This window comes from Palaemon carinicauda, chromosome 18 (genome assembly GCF_036898095.1).
Source record: "Palaemon carinicauda isolate YSFRI2023 chromosome 18, ASM3689809v2, whole genome shotgun sequence".
Taxonomy (NCBI): domain Eukaryota; kingdom Metazoa; phylum Arthropoda; class Malacostraca; order Decapoda; family Palaemonidae; genus Palaemon; species Palaemon carinicauda.
In genome coordinates, this window is record NC_090742.1 from 22,612,092 (window position 1) to 22,635,940 (window position 23,849).

General features: G+C 42.7%; 1 protein-coding gene across 2 annotated transcripts in view; it reads left to right on the forward strand.

Annotated features, from left to right (window-relative positions):
* Positions 1-23,849, forward strand: part of wdb (widerborst) — a 74,894-nt gene that overhangs the window by 30,355 nt on the left and 20,690 nt on the right. For both annotated transcript variants that reach the window (XM_068392131.1, XM_068392130.1), the window contains exon 2: positions 10,168-10,364. In XM_068392131.1, the coding sequence (XP_068248232.1) occupies positions 10,168-10,364 (197 nt within the window). The remainder of the gene's footprint in view (positions 1-10,167; positions 10,365-23,849) is intronic.

The window sequence follows — 23,849 nt, forward strand, 5'->3', positions numbered from 1 at the left end:
TAGCAGTCCACTTGGCCTTGATGAATTTCGAGAGCACTCTTCGAAACAAAGTGGTAGAGGTCAATTCAGACAACACCACAGCTTTGGCGTACATCTCCAAGCAAGGAGGCACTCACTCCCACACGCTGTACGTGATCGCAAGGGACCTCCTCATATGGTCAAAAAATCGAGGCATCTCACTGTTGACAAGATTCATCCAGGGGGACTTGAACGTCTTGGCAGACTGTCTCAGTCGGAGAGGTCAGGTGATCCCCACGGAATGGACCCTCCACAAGGACGTGTGCAAGAGTCTTTGGGCGACTTGGGGTCAACCCACCATAGACCTCTTTGCCACCTCGTTGACCAAAAGGCTCCCAATCTATTGCTCGCCAGTCCCAGATCCAGAGGCGATCCACATAGACGCGTTTCTACTGGACTGGTCTCACCTGGACTTGTATGCATTCCCACCATTCAAGATAGTCAACAAGGTACTGCAGAAGTTCGCCTCACGAAGGGACAAGGTTGACGTTGGTTGCTCCCCTCTGGCCCGCGAGAGAGTGGTTCACAGAGGTACTTCAATGACTGGTAGACATTCCAAGGAGTCTTCCTCTAAGGATAGATCTCTTACGGCAGCCCCACGTAAAGGATCTTCATCAAAGCCTCCCCGCGCGTCGTCTGACTGCCTTCAGACTATCGAAAGACTCTCAAGAGCTCGAGGCTTTTCGAAGGAGGCAGCCAGAGCGATTGCAAGAGCTAGGAGAGCTTCTACCATCAAAGTATACCAGTCGAAGTGGGAAGTCTTTCGAGACTGGTGCAAGTCAGCATCTGTTTCCTCTTCCAGTACCTCTGTAGCCCAAATCGCAGACTTTCTCTTACATCTGAGAAATGTTCGCTCCCTCTCAGCACCCACTATTAAGGGCTACAGGAGCATGTTGGCTTCGGTCTTTCGACATAGAGGCTTAGATCTTTCCAATAATAAAGATCTCCAAGATCTCCTTAAGTCTTTCGAGACCTCTAAGGAACGTCGTATGGCAACTCCTGGATGGAACTTAGACGTGGTCCTAAGGTTCCTGATGTCAGACAGGTTTGAGACATTACATTCAGCCTCCCTGAAGGATCTCACCCTCAAGACATTTTTCTTAGTGTGCTTGGCTTCGGCTAAAAGGGTCAGTGAGATTCATGCCTTTAGTAAGAACATCGGCTTTTCCACAGATAAAGCCACATGTTCACTTCAGCTTGGTTTCTTGGCCAAAAATGAACTGCCTTCTCGTCCTTGGCCTAAGTCATTTGATATACCTTGCTTGTCAGAGATCGTAGGCAACGAACTTGAAAGAGTACTGTGTCCAGTTAGAGCTCTTAAGTTCTACTTAGCTCGTACTAAGTCCTTACGAGGTGGATCTGAGGCCTTGTGGTGCTCAGTTAAGAAGCCATCATTACCTATGTCAAAGAATGCTTTGTCATATTTTATTAGATTTTTAATCCGAGAGGCTCATTCTCACTTGAGTGAAAAAGACCGTTGCTTGCTTAAGGTTAAGACACACGAAGTAAGAGCTATAGCAACTTCCGTGGCCTTTAAGCAAAATAGATGTCTGCGAAGTATTATGGACGCGACCTTTTGGAGAAGCAAGTCGGTATTCGCGTCATTTTACTTAAAAGATGTCCAGACTCTTTATGAGGACTGCTACACACTGGGTCCATTCGTTGCAGCGAGTGCAGTAGTGGGTGAGGGTTCTACCACTACATTCCCTTAATTCCAATATCCTTTTAATCTGTCTCTTGAAATGTTTTTAATCTTGTTTTTGGGTTGTACGGAAGGCTAAGAAGCCTTTCGCATCCTGGTTGATTTGGCGGGTGGTCAAATGTCATTTCTTGAGAGCGCCCAGATTAGGGGTTTTGATGAGGTCCTGTTGTATGGGTTGCCGCCCTTGATACTTCAGCTCCTGGGAGTCTTTCAGCATCCTAAGAGGATGGCTGGGCTTCGTGAGGAAAGCAGACTAACAAGGCAGAGTAATCGTCAGAGTCAGCTTACTTACCAGGTACCTATATTTATTTGGGTTTTGTTATGATATAACTGTCAAAAACTCTAAGCATATACGCCATAAACTGTATTAATACTGGTCTCTACCCACCACCATGGGTGTGAATCAGCTATTATATATTCACCGGCTAAGTTTAATACTGTATTTAAAAATGATATTTTGATTATAAAATAAATTTTTGAATATACTTACCCAGTGAATATATAAATTAAAGGCCCCCCCCTTCCTCCCCGATAGAGACCCAGCGGGATGAGAAGAATTGGGTCTGTTTACATGTATATGCGGTATCTGGCCGATAGTTGGCGCTAGTGGGCACACCCGCAACCTTCATAGCGATTGCTCGCGAGTTTTTGTGTTTTTCTGTCGAGCCGTCCGAGACGTCAGCTATTATATATTCACCGGGTAAGTATATTCAAAAATTTATTTTATAATCAAAATATCATAATTTAATATTTTAATTTTCAATATTAAACTTACCCGATAATCATGTAGCTGTCAACTCCGTTGCCCGACAGAATTCTATGGAGGGATACGCCAGCTATCACAATACTAGAAAGGGGTGTACTTACCAGCGCCACCTGTGGCCAGGTACTCAAGTACTTCTTGTTGACACCTCCTCAATTATTCCTCTGTCGTGCTTCCGGCAAGACGTTCTGGGATACGCTTATGATCTTCGAGTTTGTTCACGGCTAATTGGTGAAGTATTCTCTCAGATTTCGGCTGTCGCTTTACTGGAAACCTTCTTATATTAGCTAGATAGCTTTTATATAGTCCTGATTAACGGTTAACGATCTTTTGCTTGATTTTGGAAACCCCTTTGGCTAACTCTTTGGATTCAAGATGTCTGACATTTCGCAAGCCCCCTCCCATAGACGATGTAGGTCTTGCAATAGGCGTATTCCGAAGGCCTCGGTAGATCCTCACACCGCTTGTTCTGACTGTAGGGACAGGCCCTGTCAGTTAGAAAATCGATGTGAGGAATGCGCCGGACTTTCGGAACTGGAATTTGTCCGTCTTTTAAAATATTCAACTAAGTTAGAGAGAGGTAGAGTTAGGAGGAGTTCTTCTCACTCTTCACTTTTTTCCTCACCTCATGATCCCCTACCTTTTCCTACCCCTGTAGTGGCTACCCCCGAACCTACTGTTTGCCCTCCGCCTGATATGTCTATTGTTTTGCGTGCTATTCAGGCCTTAGGCGATAAAGTAGAGTCAGTGGTAAGTGATCATAAGTCTCTGATGGCCGAAGTTAAGGAACTTAAGGTCAAGAGTGCAGTGGGTGGAATTAGTGCCAGTGCTGTGACGAGTGCTAGTGTCAGTGCAGTGCCAAGTGCTAGTGTCAGTGCCAGTTTGGTGCGTGAGGGTACTTCTGTGCGAGCCAGTCGTCCTCCCAGTCCGGGACCTCTTGCAAGCTCCCAAGCCCAGGGGAGAAGCAATGTCGAAGGGCATAAGGGTTCGGCAGGCCTTGTTAGGCGCACAGAAGTATCCTCGGTGGTTGCGGGCGTGTCTTCTAAAGACCGTCACTCCCACCTGCAGACGATTGAGCCCGTCTTTCTCTCGTCCGCTGATCAACTGTCAGGGAAGAAACGTTGGTCTCAGGTCTCGAGACCACTTAAACGCAGAGTCCAGTCCGCGAGTGCTCAGCCAGGTTGCAGTCATTGGCTCAGCTCTGACTCGCCGCAGTCATCTGTCGACTGCACTCCGCCCAAGAGGAGTAAGGTTCTGCCACAACAGAGCTCGACTGTTAAGGCTTTACCTCAGCCTACTGTAGTTTCTGCCGACCCTAAGTGGACTCTACTACAGTCCATGCAAGCACAGCTTTCGGACTTGATGCGTGAGTGTCGGACTGAGAGTGTTGCGCCTCCGCCTCCGCCTACACTCCCTCCGCCTGCGCTCGCTCCGCCTGATCGCAGTACCACCTGCCAGGCGTACGATGTTGAGCCACGCTCTGAGTTTGCTGTTCCCAGTGGTGTTCAGCCTCCGCCTTCTTTAAGGCAACCTTTACAATGGGATCAGGAGGATTATACCTCTCTTCCTCCGCCTCCACTTGCTGCTCCACCAGTGGTGCAACTCTCGGTTGAGGTACAACAACCTCTCCCGTCCATGAGTCAGTCTCCTCAGCTCTCGCTGCAGCGAGCTCAACCCTCCACAAGGCATGCACCACTACACCTTGGCCTTGCGCCTCAGGAGCCTCAGCTTGCGAGACATTTACCTTGTTCTGCGCAGCCTCAACCTCATCGCGCTCCGCTCACACCACAGGAACAGGAACTTGCTACTCCGCTTCCGCCAACCGCTCAGCAAGCGCAACCCTTGGGTTCAACCACTCATGCTAGGAGTCAGCCTCCTCCACCCATGCGCCTTCCTTCTGCTTCGTCTTTTATTCAGCCTTTGCAGTCTGAGCCTCAGGTTTTCCCTCAACAGTTACTTGAAGAGGAAACCACTAATATTGTTCCTACTCGTTCTGACTCTGCTGTTCAGCATTCTTGTCCGATCTCTTCGCTACACTCGGGTGATGAGGCGTCTGATGATGAGGAGGCACACCTGGATCCCTCGTCAGACGTGGATGAATCCAAGCCTTCTCCTCAGTCTATTGACTTTCGTAAGGTCTTGGCTCTGCTTAGGGAGGTTTACCCAGACCACTTTGTCTCTGCTATTCCCCGCTCTCCGCCATCTGAGTTTTCGCTGGGCATACAACAAGCTAAGTCCACCTATACTAAGCTAGTCCTAGCAAGGTCCTCTAAGAGAGCGTTAAGGATCTTAGGGGAGTGGCTGCAGACTAAGCAACACCTTGGCAAAACTTCTTTCATGTTCCCTCCGACTAAGCTCACTTCGAAAGCGAGTGTTTGGTATGCCACAGGAGAAGCACCAGGCTTGGGAGTACCTGCCTCTGCCCAGGCTGACTTCTCAAGTCTGGTAGACTCGCCTCGGAGAACTGCAATGAGGCGCTCTAAGGTTTGCTGGACCTTCTCAGACCTGGATCACTTACTGAAGGGAGTATTTAGAGCATTTGAGATGTTCAACTTTTTAGACTGGTGCCTGGGGGCCCTCAGTAAGAAGACCTCTCCTGCGGACAAGGATTCTGCCATGCTATTAATGTCCTGCATGGATAAGGCCATTAGGGATGGATCTGGTGAGCTTGCGTCGATGTTTGTATCAGGGGTTTTGAAGAAAAGGGAACAGCTGTGTACCTTCCTTTCCTCCAGCATTACACCTTGTCAAAGGTCACAACTCCTTTTTGCTCCGCTCTCGAAGTTCCTCTTCCCAGAAGAGCTGGTTAAGGACTTGTCTGCTGCCCTGATACAAAAGGACACACACGATCTTGTAGCCTCATCGGCTCGTAAGTCTAAGGTTGCTACCTCAGTCCCCAAGACTTATCGCTCCCCAGTGGCTGATACCCCTGCTACGAGGTTCATACCGCCCTTTCGTGGTAGAGCCCCCAGCCGAGGAAGCTCCCGTCCAGACTCTTACAGGAGCAAGTCTAGGAAAGGCTCCAAGACATCTAAAGGAAAAAACTGACTCTCCGCATCTCCAGACAGCAGTAGGAGCCAGACTCAAGATCTTCTGGCGAGCCTGGGAGAAGAGAGGTGCAGACGCCCAGTCTGTCAGTTGGCTGAGGGACGGTTACAGGATTCCATTCGGCCTCAAACCATCTCTGACCACATCTCCCATCAACCTCTCTCCCAACTACAAAGAAGAGGACAAGAGGCTAGCATTGCACCAGGAGGTGTCGCTACTTGTGCAGAAGAAGGCAGTGGTTATAGTCCGGGACCATCAATCCCCGGGCTTCTACAACCGTCTCTTTCTTGTGGCCAAGAAGACAGGAGGTTGGAGACCGGTGCTGGACGTCAGCGCGCTCAACGCGTATGTCACCAAGCAGACGTTCACGATGGAGACGACGAAGTCGGTCCTAGCAGCGGTCAGACAGGAGGACTGGATGGTCTCGTTGGACTTGAAAGATGCCTACTTTCACGTTCCTATTCATCCAGACTCCCAACCTTTCCTGAGATTCGTTTTTGGAAAGGTTGTCTACCAATTCCAAGCCCTGTGTTTTGGCCTAAGCACAGCTCCTATGGTGTTCACTCATCTGATGAGGAATATAGCAAAATTCCTACACTTATCGGACATCAGAGCCTCCCTCTACTTAGACGACTGGCTGTTGAGAGCCTCCACGAGTCGTCGCTGTCTGGAGAATCTCAACTGGACTTTGGACTTAATAAGACAACTTGGTCTGTTAGTCAACATAGAAAAGTCTCAGCTCATTCCCTCCCAATCCATTGTGTACCTGGGAATGGAGATTCGGAGTCAGGATTTTCGGGCTTTTCCATCGGCCCCCAGGATAAGCCAAGCCCTAGAGTGCATCATGAGCATGCTGAAGAGGAGCAGTTGCTCGGTGAGACAATGGATGAGTCTCACAGGGACCCTTTCATCACTGGCCCTGTTCGTCGAGCTAGGGAGACTCCACCTCCGCCCTCTTCAATTCCATCTTGCAGCTCATTGGGACAAGGGTTCGACTCTCGAAGCAGTCTCTATCCCAATCACCCAAGAGATGAAGACCACTCTCCTGTGGTGGAAGAACAATCTCCTTCTCAGGGAGGGCCTATCGTTGGCTATTCAGACCCCCAATCTTCATCTCTTCTCAGATGCATCGGACTCGGGCTGGGGTGCGACCTTGAACGGACGGGAATGCTCGGGAACGTGGAACGAGGAACAGCGATTGCTCCACATCAACTGCAAGGAGCTACTAGCAGTTCATTTAGCCCTGCTGAACTTCAAGTCCCTCCTGCTAGGCAAAGTGGTGGAGGTGAACTCAGACAACACCACAGCCTTGGCTTACATCTCCAAGCAAGGAGGGACCCATTCGAGGAGCCTATTCGAGATCGCAAGGGACCTCCTCATTTGGTCAAGAGGTCTAAACCTCTCTCTGGTCACGAGGTTCATTCAGGGCAATATGAACGTCTCAGCAGATCGCCTAAGCAGAAGGGATCAGGTCATTCCCACGGAATGGACCCTCCACAAGAGTGTGTGCAACAGACTTTGGACCTTGTGGGGTCAACCTACCATAGATCTGTTTGCCACCTCCATAACCAAGAGACTTCCGCTGTACTGTTCCCCTGTTCCAGACCCTGCAGCAGTTCATGTGGATGCTTTTCTACTGAACTGGTCCCATCTCGACCTTTACGCATTCCCACCGTTCAAGATAATAAACAAAGTTCTGCAGAAATTCATCTCGCACGAAGGGACACGGCTGACGCTGGTTGCTCCCCTTTGGCCTGCAAGAGAATGGTTCACAGAGGTACTTCAATGGCTAGTCGACATCCCCAGGACTCTACCTCTAAGAGTGGACCTTCTACGTCAACCTCACGTAGACAGGTTGCACCCAAACCTCCACGCTCTTCGGCTGACTGCCTTCAGACTGTCGAAAGATTCGCTAGAGCTAGAGGCTTTTCGAAGGAGGCAGCCAGTGCGATTGCCAGAGCAAGAAGGGTTTCCACTCGTAGAGTCTACCAATCTAAGTGGGAAGTCTTCCGGAGCTGGTGTAGAGCCAATTCAATATCCTCTACCAATACCTCTGTGACCCAAATAGCTGACTTCCTTCTACATCTTAGGAATGAGAGATCCCTTTCAGCCCCTACGATTAAAGGGTATAGGAGTATGTTGGCTTCAGTTCTCCGCCACAGAGGTTTGGACCTTTCTTCCAACAAGGACCTTCAAGACATTCTTAAGTCTTTTGAGACGTCTAAAGAGCGTCGTCTATCCACTCCAGGCTGGAACCTAGACGTAGTCTTAAGGTTCCTTATGTCATCTAGGTTCGAACCTCTCCAGTCAGCTTCCTTCAAGGACCTTACCCTCAAGACTCTTTTTCTCGTCTGCCTTGCAACAGCTAAGAGAGTCAGTGAGGTTCATGCCTTCAGCAAGAACATTGGTTTCACGACCGAATCTGCAACATGTTCTTTTCAGCTCGGATTCCTAGCAAAGAACGAACTTCCTTCACGTCCTTGGCCTAGATCGTTTGAAATACCTAGCCTCTCCAACATGGTAGGTAACGAACTAGAGAGAGTTCTTTGCCCTGTCAGAGCTCTCAAATATTATCTTAAGAGGTCTAAACCTATTCGAGGACAGTCAGAAGCCTTATGGTGTGCCATCAAGAAACCTTCGAGGCCCATGTCCAAGAACGGGCTTTCGTATTATATAAGGCTTCTGATTAGAGAAGCCCATTCTCACTTAAAGGAGGAAGACCTTGCATTGCTGAAGGTAAGGACCCACGAAGTAAGAGCCGTAGCTACTTCGATGGCCTTTAATAAAAACCGTTCTCTGCAGAACATAATGGATGCAACCTATTGGAGGAGCAAGTCAGTGTTTGCATCATTTTATCTGAAAGATGTCCAGTCTCTTTACGAGAACTGCTACACCCTGGGACCATTCGTAGCAGCGAGTGCAGTAGTAGGTGAGGGCTCAGCCACTACATTCCCTTAATCCCATAACCTTTTTTAACCTTTCTCTTGAATGCTTTTATTGTTGTTTTTATGGTTGTTACGGTAGGCTAAGAAGCCTTCCGCATCCTTTTGATTTGGCGGGTGGTCTATTCATTCTTGAGAAGCGCCTGGGTTAGAGGTTTTGTAGAGGTCCTTTAGTAGGGGTTGCAACCCTATATACTTTAGCACCTTTGGGTTGATTCAGCCTCCAAGAGGAACGCTGCGCTCAGTAAGGAAGACGAACTTAAAAAAGAGGCAGAGTAACGGTTCAATTCGACTTCCTTACCAGGTACTTATTATTTCATTGTTATTTGAGATAACTGTTATATGAAATATGGGATACTTAGCTATCCTTTAATCTTGTACACTGGTTTTCACCCACCCCCCTGGGTGTGAATCAGCTACATGATTATCGGGTAAGTTTAATATTGAAAAATGTTATTTTTATTAGTAAAATAAATTTTTGAATATACTTACCCGATAATCATGATTTAATCGACCCTCCCTTCCTCCCCATAGAGAACCAGTGGACCGAGGAATAATTGAGGAGGTGTCAACAAGAAGTACTTGAGTACCTGGCCACAGGTGGCGCTGGTAAGTACACCCCCTTCTAGTATTGTGATAGCTGGCGTATCCCTCCATAGAATTCTGTCGGGCAACGGAGTTGACAGCTACATGATTATCGGGTAAGTATATTCAAAAATTTATTTTACTAATAAAAATAACATTTTTTCAAGTTGAGGAATACTGTTTTATGTTATCTTAGGTTTGTGGTGCTATAAGCCTTTGGAACAGAAGACCTTTTCCACTGTAATTATGTACTGTACCAAGTTAAATTACTCCATACAGTATTTATCATTTCCTAGTAAAAGTTGAAGAATTTGTAAACTAAGACCAACTCTGGCATTGCATTGTCAGAAGAGTAAGTGTACACATTACACTGATGGACAAGTTAAGTATGGTGATAAATAAGTTAACGTGCCCCTCTTATTTTAGAGATTTTGAATGATACAAAATTCTTTTAGTCATAATGATATTGTTTTACTAAGGTATTTCAGCCAGTACATTAATAAGCTTTGAGCCTTTATATAGTACTGTAAGTACAATTACTGTATGCAAGGGGAAAGGTGAAATGGGACAAATATATTAGAAAAAGTGTCGGGTAATTTCTGTTGTTAAAATACCTCTTATATACTTGCAGAATGATGCCAGTCAGTTGTGTAAGTTGATTCTTATTGAATTTGTAAAGATTTTTTATTGAAGGAAGTTGAAAATTAACTTACCTCTGGTTGAAATATTTATTATTGATAACAATAAGAGACCTCTCTTCTCATTACTTTCATTGCAGTATTTATACTGTACATCTTTGATGTGCCAACAGTTGAAAAGTCAAGCCAGATAGGGTGTTCCTCTTAGTAATAAGATCTTCCCTAAGATCTTCCCTTGGTATCTTTTCCCAATTTGATAGCCAAGACAGTACTGTACAATGTTGATGAAGTTTCCTTTAAATATTTTCCTCTTTGAAAAAGCTGTCTAATATGGTGTCTTCCTTGGTTGGGTTAATTTATGAATAAATAGCAAAACTATGTACCTCTGAATCAAAAGTGTAGAAAAAAATATTTTTTTCACAATGTGCAAAATATTCATTATAACTAACAGAAGAATTATGATATTTTCAGATGTACCAGGGTCAGAGCAAGAAGATCTCTTCCTTCGAAAGCTCCGACAGTGCTGTGTCGGCTTCGATTTCCTTGACCCTGTGGCCGACTTGAAGGGAAAGGAGATGAAACGTAGTACTCTCAATGAACTTGTCGATTATATAACAGCTGGTCGTGGAGTCCTTACTGAACCAGTTTACCCGGAGATTATCCGAATGGTAGGTTTCCTATTATTTAAAGTATTATTATTTTGGCAAAGTGTACAAGACTCAAATGTGGTTTAGGTGAAATTCTATCATTTTTCTTTTAATTTATTGTAACATGACAATTTTTGGTTGGCTTAGGGTACTTATGAGTTTTTTTAGAGGTTGCTTAACATTGAATGCTGCATACAATTTATTTCTTAAAATGTACACAAAACTATTAATTGTACTCTACTGTGTTCAAGTTCATAGTTATCATTACTACTTTTTATCATACCGCTAACAAATAATAATTTGGCTGGTAAACGGGTGAAAAAATCAAACACGCCAAGTTACAGTGTACAGTAGTTGCCATGAATATAGAGTATTCAAATTGTCATCACTTTAGACATTTTTAGAGAAGTCCTTATGAGCTAATGAGGGATTTTTGTGTGGATCAAATCGATTGAAATCCATGTATGTGGTTTATGTGATTACCATCCTTTGAGCAACTAAACTACTGTATACACAGGATTCTTTTGTGCTAAGGCTGCATAATGAATGGGTTTTTTTTTTTTTTTTTTTTTTTTTTTTTTTTTTTTTTTTTTGAGGAACAATATACAGTACAATGGGTTAGATATTTACTTTTTGTTTATGTACTTATTGTCATTAGCATATAATACTTCTACAGAGTTATAGGATCCTATAAAGACTGGTTAGACGGTTTGATGTTGGGTCCTTCTCTAGACACAGATCTTTTCTTTGCTGGCGCATACACCAACTACTGTAGTTTGCAATACTCCTTACATATCCTCCTGTTTCCTCACAAATTACAAATAACACTAAGCATAATATACCTACACAGTCACTCAAATGAGTAGCTACTGAATCTGATATGTGTAATTTTGCCCTCGTGGTAAGAGTAGAAGAGAAACTTTTGCTCTAGCAATTAGCTCTTCTAGAGTGACACTGAAATCAAGCCAATGTTCTCTTGTGGATAGTGCCATATCCTCTGTACCACTGTCGTAGATTAGAGTCCTAATATTATTGTGAATTTGCTACTCTTGATTTTATCGAATAGAGTATTGGGCATATTTGATAAAAGTGTTTCCTCGCCAAGTAGTCTGGCAAAAATGTTGAATGTTCCATACACTTTTTATTGTCATCTTTTGGAAGAATGAGATCATTGGCCACCAAATTATGCCATCTAAAGCCACATGTAGCAAATTTAAGGAGGAACAAACTTTCCCAGAAAAAATAAAACTGGGTAACATGTCGAACCAGGGTATGCAATACTGGGAGCAACACTCACAAATACTAGGACTATCTCATCTCTCCAGTGAGTGCCCATATGGCTATTCAATATAAACAATGGATCATATCCTTCTTAGTTGGGAACTTGGACCCCTCTGTACATATCAAGTCCTACTGAACACTAACAAATTTGTCAAACATTGGATCCATTACTGGCGCAGTAAGATATGATGATTTTCAAAACCATGTTTACTGTATTTTATTTCCTTTGTAGCTTGTTTTTTACATTTTTTTATTTTTCTAGGCTTTCCATAGTGGGGCTCATACTTGATCATTTTTAAACACAAGACTTACCTGTTAGTTATATACAGTATATAGCTTACGTCTCTGACGTCACGGCAGAAAATTCAAAACTCGCTCCAATCGCCGATTGGATAGCCAGGTGTACCACCTGCGCACCCTAGTGAGGTACCTCGGAACCATCTCCTGTTCCCTCATATTTTCTCTGCCGCCGCTAGCGGCAACATTGTTGGAGATTCTCCTCGCTTTTTTCCTGATATTGTTGCTGTCCCTTTGGTGAAGTACAATAATTTGGTTTTTGACTCTCGCTTGATTGGATTTTCTATTGGATACTCTTGATTTATGTTTGGATATTGATGTTTTGATCTCTCTAACAATTTTCCAAAATGGCCACCCCCTCCTGTAACGTTTAGTGTGTGTGAATGGGTGTAAGACCCGGTTGCCAAAGGCCTCCATTGATCCTCATTCGCTCTTGTGTTAAATGTAGAGGTAAGGTTTGCGAGCTGGAGGATAGATGTGACGAATACCTTCTATTATCTGATCGTGTGTGGCTTGAATTCGGTCGCTATACGCAAAGGTTAGAAAGAGATAGGTCAAGACGTAGTTCTTCTCGCTCATCTATAGATTTTTCCTCTTCCCATGTCACTGAACCTATTCCTTCCCTTCCCCTGCAGTGGTAGTTCCTGATCCCATTAAGAGTACTGCTAATGAGCCTACACTTGAAGACATGATGTTGGCTATTCAGGCGTTGGGCGCGAAGGTTGAGTCTATCGCTGCAGATAGGACGCAATTAATGTCCGACGTTAAGGAGCCTAAAAGTGAAAGTGCGAGAAGTGCAGTGAGTGTTGTTACTGCTGTGGAGGGTGCGCCTGCTCGGGCTTGTCGTTCTCCTAGTCCTAGACCTCTTCCAAGCTCCCCAACCCCTGGGAGAAGGAATGTCGAAAGACGAAAGGAAACGAGAGGCTTTAGCTCCTGAGTAGACGTCCCCGCAAGCGTTCCTGTTGACGTTTCCCAGGACGTTCGCCTTCACCATAGTAAAGGTGAGGTTAAGGTGTTTTATTCATCCTCAGATGACAATGTTCCTTAAAGAGGCTGGCGTCAAGCGTCCAGACCTCTTAAGAGGAAGTTTGATAATGGCAACCAGTGTCCTTCCAGGACATCACAAGGTCCAAGCTGTAGCCATTAGAGTAGCCCAGAACGCTTTCCTTCCACCGAAAAGAGCTCGCCTTCCAAGGGTCCTGCTAGGACGTTAGATTCTGTAAAGAATCGTCCAGTTGTTGGGCAGTTTGCTGAACCAGACATGACCTCGGTTCATGCTCCTCCACTTCCTTAAAATTGGCTCTCGCCCTCCGGGCGCTCTAAGCGGTCTTTGAGCGGTGTAAAGAACGAACCTGGCATTGATGTATCGTCACCTGTTTCACTAGTAGACCCTAATCTTAATATGTTGAAATAGATGCAGTAAAAGCTTTCTTCCTTTATGCAAAGCTATCAAGCTACGGAAGCTTCCGCTCTGGACACCAAGCGACGCAAAGCGGCGAGTCGCGAGACTCTTGTATACGAACGGCAAGTATTGGGACGCATTGAGCGTTCGACAGCGCGTAGCGTCCAGCGTTCTGGTGAACATGACGTTAAAGGCCCTACATCATTCCTTCCAGGAAGTCGAGCGTCCTTCAAAACAGAGCGCCGAACATCCTATTAAGAGTGATAGTGAGCGTCCTACTGCAAGTGCTTTTGAGCGTTTAGCAAGACGCGTTACCGAGCGTCCTCCAGAGCGAGGCGGCGAGCGTCCTTCTGTAGCTAAACAGGACGTTGAGCGTCCTTCTAGTCGTTTAGTCGAGCGTCCTCCAAGACGCAACGTCGAGCGCCCTCCAGGACGCGACGTCGAGCACCCTCCAGGACGCAACGTCGAGCGCCCTCCAGGACGCGACGTCGAGCGCCCTCCAGGACGCGACGTCGAGCGCCCTCCAGGACGCGACGTCGAGCGCCCTCCAGGACGCGACGTCGAGCGCCCTCCAGGACGCGACGTCGAGCGCCCTCCAGGACGCGACGTCGAGCGCCCTCCAGGACGCGACGTCGAGCGCCCTCCAGGACGCGACGTCGAGCGCCCTCCAGGACGCGACGTCGAGTGCCCTCCAGGATGCGAAGTCGAGCATCGAGCGGCCAGACAGGACGTCGAGCAAGATCCAGATCTACTTGGCTCTGATTGCGTGGACCGCGAGCGTTTCATGGAGCGTCAAGGGACTTTATCAGAGGAAGAAGTTGTTCTCCTTTCTCCTGTCAAACTGTTTGAGGAGTTATCTGAAGAAGACGACTCTACATCTTTTCACCCTTCAGTGGACTTAAAGAAACTCATGAAGGTATTCAATGATGAGTTCCCAGAGTCTTTTGTTCCCGTTGCTCCACGTTCGCCTCCATCGGAATTCACGCTTCGGAAACCAAAGAAGAGGTCTCTGTTTACTAGAATGGTGCTGTCTCATTCGTCGAAAAGAGCTCTTAAGTTGATGGGAGACTGGATTGGATCCAAAAAGGACCAAGGGAAAGCAGCATTCGCATTTCCCCCTTCTAGATTAGCATCTAGGTCCAGTATATGGTACGATACGGGAGAAGCTCTCGGCTTGGGAGTTCCTGCCTCTCCCCAGGGAGATTTCTTAAGCCTGGTAGACTCTCCTCGTAGATCGGCCATGAGGAAGACCAAGGTTCTCTGGTCTACTTCCGAGTTGGACCGTCTACTCAAAGGTGTCTTTAGAGCCTTCAAGGTGTTTAACTTCCTCGATTGGACTCTGGGGGCCTTGGGTAAGAAGTTTGCTGCACTTAAAGAAAGGGACTCTTCTAGTTTGATCCATGTCATGTCCTGCATGGATAAGGCATTGCGAGATGATTCGAATGAATTGGCAGCGAGAAAAGTCTTACCATCGTCCTTTTCTAGCCGCAAGCCTAAAGTCGATACATCTTTAGAGCCTTCAAGGTGTTTAACTTCCTCGATTGGACTCTGGGGGCCTTGGGTAAGAAGTTTGCTGCACTTAAAGAAAGGGACTCTTCTAGTTTGATCCATGTCATGTCCTGCATGGATAAGGCATTGCGAGATGATTCGAATGAATTGGCAGCGAGAAAAGTCTTACCATCGTCCTTTTCTAGCCGCAAGCCTAAAGTCGATACATCTTTTCCAAAGTTTTCCCAGCCCTTTCGAGGAGAGTCTTCCAGTAGGTGTAACACTAGGTCAGAGGGAAGGGGAGCTAAGAGGAGAGGAGCTAGGATAGGGCGAAGCAGTCTGACTGGTTTCACCTTCAGGCAGTAGGAGCCAGACTACACACCTCCTGGCAGGCATGGTAGAAGAGGGGTGCAGACTTTGGGTCTGTCCAACTTCTAAAGGAAGGTTATAAGATCCCTTTTATAAGGCAACCTCCTTTGATTTTAACACCAGTGGATCTCTCTCCCAGGTACAGAGAGGAGTTAAAGAGGCAAACATTACAGTTTCAAGTGTCTCTTGTTGGAAAAGGGGGCTATAGAAAGGGTGCAGGACTTGAAGTCACCAGGGTTTTACAACTGCCTATTCCTGGTTCTTGCAGCAGTAAGAAAGGGCGACTGGATAGTCTCACTGGACCTCCAGGACGCTTATTTCCATGTCCCTATTCATCCGAGCTTCAAACATTATCTGAGGTTCGTATTCCAGGGAAATTTTTTTCTGTTTCGGCCTCAACACCGCCCCTCAGATTTTTACGAAACTTATGCTCAATGTGGCAAGGCTTCTCCACTCAAGAGGCATCAGAGCCTCTCTGTACTTAGACGATTGGCTTCTCAGAGCTCGCTCTCACGATCTCTGCCTGAAGGATCTTCAGACAACATTGAAGTTGACAGAAGAATTGGGTCTTCTGGTCAATAAGGACAAATCATTTCTGACACCATCACAAGAGATTCTCTATTTAGGAATGGTGATTCGGAGTAGAGTTTTTCGGGCTTTTCTGTCTTAAGGACGGAGCAAGCCATCCGGAAAGTACGATCGTTTCTAGGAGAGCAGAAGTGTTCTGCGAGGAAGTGGATGAGTCTGGTGGGAACCCTTTCCTCGTTAGAACAGTTTGTCTCTCTAGGAAGACTGAATCTTCGACCTCTCCAGTTTCACCTCAATTCTCACTGGAACAGGAAGAAGGATTTGGACACGATGTGTATTCCAGTCACGGAGTCAATAAGAAGTTGCCTTCAGTGGTGGAACGATCCAGTCAAGTTCCAAGAAGGTTACCCATTAGATCTGAAGAACCCAGACCTTGTGTTGTGTTCCGACGCTTCGGACTCGGGGTGGGGAGCAACACTGGGCAAGCTAGAAGTATCGGGGTAGTGGACGGAGGCTCAAAAGTCCTTCCACATAAACCAAAAGGAGCTGCTAGCAGTCCTCTTGGCCCTAGAAAGCTTCAAAGGGTCAGTCCGGAACAAGGTAGTACAAGTCAATGCCGACAACACCACAGCATTGGCTTACATTGCCAAGCAAGGAGGACCTCACTCGATCTCCCTTTACGAAACAGCGAGGAATCTGCTCATCTGGGTATGGGAAAGAAAGGTAATTCTGATAACAAGGTTCATCCAAGTGGAGAAGAATGTTTTGGCAGACAATCTCAGCAGGAGAGGGCAGGTCCTACCCACAGAGTGGACACTCCATCTGGAAGTATGCAAAAGTCTGTGGAAACTTTGGGGTCGCCCTTGCATAGACCTTTTCTCGACCGCAAAGACCAAGAGGCTAGAGATGTATTGCTCCCCAGTGCCAGATCACGAAGCAGTACACACGGACGTGTACGTTTTTCCGCCTTTTCAAGATCCTTTACAAGGTGCTACAAAAGTGTGTGTCAAGCGAAGAGACCAGAATGACCCTAGTAGTCCCCTTCTGGCCCTCAAGGGAATGGTTCACAGAGGTACTGGAATGGATGGTGGACACTCCCAGAAGCCTTCCTTTGAGAGTAGACTTACTCAAACAACCCCACTTGGAAATGCACCATCAGTCTCCAAAATCTTCAGCTAACTGCCTTCAGACTATCGAAAGACTCACAAGAGCTAGAGGTTTTTCGAAGGAGGCAGCTAGAGCGATTGCAAGAGCAAGGAGGTCTTCGACCATCATAGTCTATCAATCCAAGTGGGAAGTTTTCAGTGAATGGTGCAGAGTCAACTCCGTTTCCTCTTCCAGTACCTCTGTGACTCAGATTGGTGACTTCCTTTTATTCCTAAGAAGGAAGCGCAATTTTTCTTCATCCACTATCAAGGGATACAGGAGCATGCTGGCAACTGTATTCAGACACAGAGATTTGGATCTATCAAATAATAAAGACTTACAAGAACTTCTTAAGTCTTTTGAGACATCGAAGCAACGTCACCAGGATTCACCAGCTTGGAATCTGGATATAGTCCTGAAGTTTCTTATGAGTGACAGATTTGAACCCTTGCACTCTACATCTCTGAAGGACCTCATGATGAAAACCCTTTTCTTGGTTAGATCTTGCTAGGTTGTACCTCAGCAAGTTGGTAACTTACCTTAGTTGGTATGAATCTGATTAGAAAAATATCTGTAATGTAGAGTACCCAGAAAACGTCTCCCCGATTATCCCATGCTTCAGTCTCTTAAAGTGTCTTACTGTATATCAGTTTCATAAAGTATCTTGTATCTGCTATCGTGCCAGATTCATTTTCTCTAGATCGTATTAGGTTATACTACCAAGGACCTGATCATTTTAGTTTATTAACATACTTCCACCCTCCTCTAGCTCTTACTAAAAAGATATATTTAAAATATTTGTACGAGAGAGGGTTCTGTGAAAAATAAAGTACTGTACAGGTACTTTGTAATTTATTTAAAACTTTGATTAAAAAGGATTAAGAATAGACACATGATCAAAACTACCACTTTCAGTGTCAGTTACATCATTCACTAGTTTTAATAGGCAATATACTTTAAGCGTACGCTGTTAGAAAATCTTTGATAAAATGCATATTTTTTTCAATTTTAATTGTTCAACGTTACTTTTTTGTTTATTTTTTTTCTATTGATTTGAGTGAACTTTAACAATCGACAATTAATGAGGAGTCTCTTTCCTTTCATTTCTAGTTAGCTGACCTTACTCTACCGCTATTGGGATTAAACACATATGTAAAAATATAAATCCATTAATGGATTTGTATTTCATTCATCGATTTCCATAGTATGTTTACAACCAATGACCAGAAGAAAATCATCAATTGGCTGCTTGTGCTACCTGTTGAGAGCTAGCCTATGTATGTACAGTATTATTAAGAATTCCTATTTTTACACTACAGAGATTCAAAAAGTTAGTAAAATTGTATTCTAAAATTTTATTCAATTTCCATTCCATTTTATGATTTAAGAAATGGGAAAAAACAAAACTTGTTTTTCAGTTGCTGAAAGAGAAATCAGTAAATAGAATACAGTATACTGTAAATTAGTAAAATTTTATAAGCCTTTTTAATAAAAACCTGTAGGAATTCTTGATATCTGCGTAAGTTCACTTGCTAGTGAGATCATTTAACTGTAAATAACTATGAAACCAATTTCAAAGTTTCGATTGCTCATTCTCAAATAACAGACTTTAGATTTTAAACTGCAGGGCTTAGCATTCCTTTGCTACACTGAACCATCTTAACACGTTTGTCAAGAATTGTATAAAGTTCTAAACACAGTAAAAAGCATTGAGGATTACAAAAGCTGCGTTCCTGACAGTATTTTTAGTGAAATTTTCATACATGTCAGCGACCTTCTCAAAAAGCATCAGCACAAAAGGATTTGTGTTGTATATCGAGGAGTGGAGAGCAAGTACTAATATCATGGATAGACTTTAATGTATAGTGATTCCTATTTTTAAGAATAAAATAGATAGAATTGACAGCAACAGCATCCAAAGTATTTTCTTTTTCTCTACATCTGGTAAAAACTTGTTCGAGTTATACTCTAGTGTTTAGCTAATCATATACAGTATCTGAATTCACGTTACCAGAGACCCATTGCAGATTCAGGTTCTTGATACAAATACGGGAGAAATGCTGACATACTCTATATACTGTACAGTATTTATTAACCTTTACATCGTTTCACATACTAAGCTCATATGGAAGATAATTGCAAAATACAGTTTCTCGTAAACTTCTTAAAAATGCTAAAGCTACTTCATTCCAACATAGAAGAAAAAGTCTGTATTACCCCTTTTGAATCCTTATTCTTTCCCATGGAAATGATATTAAAGCCTTAATATACACTGGCCCCTTTTCTGTTCAGTCTTCATCTCCTCAATAATGTTTGAAAAGATTGGGCCTAAATAGAATACCAAATGAATGGTAGCCTCTTCAACATTGGATGCCTATAAGCCTATATTAAAATTGATTATCCTGCAATATGCTAAAGAAAATGGCATTTTGGCTCACACCCCTAAGTCAATGCAACACATTTTTGACACAAGAAAAATAGAAGTTGTAGTACAACAAACTAATCTAAATCGGAATGTGCCATTAATGGTAGGCAACTGCGAGTGATACTATTTTTCAAATACCTTCGAGGATTGTTTTATCCACCGCTTAGGTTGGTGATGATTTCAGAAAATAAATGGACTGCTGTTACCACCTTTCTTCAAGGCTTCTAGTGTTCATAAAGTATGGCTACTCTGTTGTCACTTCTGGAGATACAATAAGATGATATGATTTTTCCTCTAATCAAAACCTAACTTAGCTCAGGTCTTTGTTTTTTGTAGAATTCTTGTCACTGGGTAGTTTTGTAGAAATGAATATAAATCCAGTCCAGTGGTCGACTAAAATCAAGTAGTGGTCCAACTGCCTAGTGGGTTAGTCTCTTGACGCAAAGGCTTCTGGTGTTTCCCAGAGCATTAAGTATGAACGGTTGGTAAGCATTTAGGCGAGAGCCAGGATAATAGCTAATGAGACTCTATGGCAGTGCATTGCATGATGGCTACCTCTTGATTCATTGAGGTTTCCCCTTGCCTTTTGACAATGGGAGTTTGAGTATATAGGCTGTTGCCTAAGCCTTCATCTTTCATAAATAATTTTGGTGGGCAAGCACTTGAATTGTCTTGTTTTAATTGAGATTAATATAAGAAATTGTCTTATGTTATTCAATCCATTACATTTGATTTTATATACCCTAGTTGCTGGCCAATATTTTATACTCTAATAATTTTACCAAATATTTACTTCTGCAAATTTTACCCATTCTATTAAATAATTTTAAAAGAATAGTTTTTATTTCTGCTAATGATCATGAAATCTCTTTGTAAGTTATTCTTCAGGACTCAGTTTTCCCCTTTACTCTTTCTTATTTGTTTCAATCAAGGTTCAAGGTTCATGTTTTACCACTCATTCACCTGGTCCACTGCCAAGGGCTTTCAACTCTATCACTCCCTATTATCCGAGTCTTTCTAATTCCTGGGTTAAATAAACATACAGTACATATCCTAAAGTTTGACTAACAGAGACATATCCTAAAGTCTTGACACCATAGTGGGACCATAAGGACAATGAAAGACTATACTACTGTATATAATGCCATACTCCTCCATTTACATTTTTGGGGAAAATGCTGTAGCTTCTCAAGGTTTTTTTTCCCCAGCCATCGTACCTGAAGTCTTTTTATTCGTCATGTCTATAGGGCATTTCCTAAGGTCTTGACACCAGGTCATGACTAATAGTTACATGGCAAAAGCATATTATACTATACATGATTTTAAACCATATTGCATTCTTTTCCTGATAAAGGTAAGGATTGCATAAGCTTTATTCGCCATTGCGTCTGAAGCCTACCTTATCAAGCTACATGGAGACGGCATTTTCTGTTTGATATGAGGGCACATCCTATATGATTATGTTTGTATAATGAAACAGGGCTCTTCATCCCTCTCCTTTCCCAACCTCATTTTTTCAGCCCATAGTTGGTCAAGACAATTTGCAATTCGAGTTAACTACATTTGGGAAATGGAGACAATGTATCTTGACAGATTCAAAGTCAAACTCTTATCACATTCTGGTTTCTAATTAGAATTTGGATTCTTGTTACTTTTCATATCCTTCCATAATTTTTTCAAACATTTTGTGTTTTTCTTGTGTCTTATATAGATCTGGAAAAGGAGTTTACGGGGAAAAATATGATACTGCACATTAATGTTAATGTTGATGATGGACACAAATTTTTTTGTATTTCATCGCCAATGCTTCAATTTCATCGCCAATGCTTCAATTTTTTTGTCCAGTGTTGAAAGAATTGTTTTAGATAAGGACAAATTCTACCATATCCTTTTGATGTAAATGCTACGGTTTCTTTCTCTTTCACCCCTCTAGCCATGTAGATACAAATTCTGTAATTTATGATAAGCTTTGAAGTGAACAAGTATAAAGTTTGAAATAGTTTGAGTCATTATTATTGCACTCTTGACCAAGCTAGATTCTAATAAATGAAAGGGCCATATCAAATCGGAGCCCTTTTATTGTTAATTCAATTTTAACCACTAATTTTCAGTCTAGTACTAGTAACTTGTCGAAAGAAGTAAAAGTAGATCGTAGTCCCTTATTAGCCAACCCAAATTTACCTATCATAAATTTTGATTGAGGTGTACTTTTGGCCTTTCTAAGGGAAGTCTTGGCTAACTATCTTCGGTTGGTTTTTCTTCTACTAGTAAGGAGGTTCACATGAGAATAATTTCAATAAACAAGAAACTTTTTAATATAATTTGATATTTCTAAGCACATGCTGGATTCATCTCGTGCCAAGTTTTCCGTTTTCAACAATTTTATTTATAACTTTGAAATACAGTACAGTAATCTATATACAGTATAATCACAGATCAATTGGAGGTCTTCATAAGATTTCTTGTCAATTTCTCCCAACAAATATTCCTCATTACTGGAAAACCTGTTGAATACCAAGTTATAAAGTTAAACATCCAAGCAGATACTTTTCATTAGCTCTAACCTCTTGAACACCAAATTAGAAAGTATGTATTAGTGTTAGTTGCTCATAAAACCAGCACAAGTATTGTGATCCATTAGAAGAAACAGATCAATTATTTGCTTCAGTTATGACAGCTTCAAATCCTTACACAGGTACATACTTTAAAACTCATGATAGTTTTAATAAATTGTGAGCAAAAGCAGAATACACCATAATCTATATAACATCATAAATTCTTATTAGCTACTAAATAGTAAATATTTTTCGCTGACACTTTTAACCAGAATTAAAATTTTGATTTGTCATTTTCAAATAAAGCAAGCAAATTGAATTCTCTCTTGAGGTAAAAAAATAATTTTTACCTGTCAAACGTGGGATAACATAAAAGCATATGACAACTATGGATTTATGTTAGGTCCTAATTACATGCACTGTGTATGTGATCATTTTACTGTCTGATGAAAATCCTTATTATCATATAGAAACGCTGCCTTGCACTTTGTCGTATCTCTTTATAGCTTAAGCATGGGCTAATATAGTATTAGGCTGAAATGAGTAACAATGATGTTCAGCCTTTTATACATGAAGATCAGCTGTAGGTTTGATAATACCTATGGTTACTTTATTGCATATAGCCTGATCAGTCAATAAAAAAATCACCTGTATGTTTCTTAAGCTTTTGAAGATTATACTTAGAAACTGGCTAGGCCAAATTTTCTTTTAGAAAGTGAGCAATCTTCCCATTCCATAATCAAAGAAACAATGTATGGCCACTAGTTTTTTTGTAAATTTGACTTTGTGTAATCAGCCAATTGCCTATTCGGATCTCTCTTCCTGCATGTATAGATTTTAATCATAGTTTGAAAAAGACAGTACTTTCATATTCAAGAATTTGATCAGTAGGACTGCTGCTTGCTTAAAAAAAAAAAACTTCATTTGTCCCTTACAACACAAGTAATGTAGCCAGACATTATAAATACTTCTAAGATAATCATTGCAAAGAGTAGGATTCTGGATATTATATATGCTATCCGAAAAATGAAGTAATTATGTTACTGGAAAGTTTATGTGCACTATCTTCAATATTTATACTGTACAATTACTTGTACTGTATACAAAATACAGCTATGTTGTTCTATGTCAATATTACATTCTCAAAGATTTAATTGTACTACAAGATTTTGTAGCTTTATGCCTGGGGACTATCAAAAATAGTCTCTGTAGAGGATTCTCAAATATAACCATTGTAAGATCATGCTGAGCATCAATTTCCACTCTACCGGATCAAGTAGGACCAATTCTGTCGTTAGTACTGCGCTGCCAAAAAGTATTAAGTCAACTCATTCTAGTATTGCAATAATTTAGGACTTTCTTTGTTTCCTTTCGGACTATTAAGAACTAGGTTTTGGTCATTATAACGTATTGAGTTTACAGTACCCCTGTATATGGTTTCATCTTTCAGTAATATGACTAGATATTTTTATCTACACGATCTTGTTTTTTCCGAGAGAATTTTCTCTATGCAAATGTTCTCAGAAACCCTCATGTATAAAAAAAAAAAAATGCAGAGTTCTTGTTTAATCTCTTAATGGAACTCGGCATGTACCATTAGCTTAATTTCAGGTGACGTCACATAGGTAGAGGCTAGCATGCGGGTTGGGTAAAAAATGCACAATCAACATTTGCAGAGATATTTGGCTGCAGCAAGTTTCTTCTAATTTAATTTACTCTGTAATCCATTTACACAAGTTTGATATACACAAGACCTTTCAGCATGGGGTGGAATGGGGAAACCTAGAGCAGGACAAGGAACCTGAAAAGAGTGATTAGTGCCCAGTAATGAGGCTACATTCTCAAGATATGACTCTGAGGTGTCAGTTCTAGAATTAACAGATCCCAATTGAGACCCCCAATGTTCTTCAGCCACAGCAACACACTCATCTTGAACCACTGACCTGTTTACACTATGTCCCACTGCGGAAGGGGAATGACATGTTGCTCACCTGACGTGGTGACGACTTCAGAAA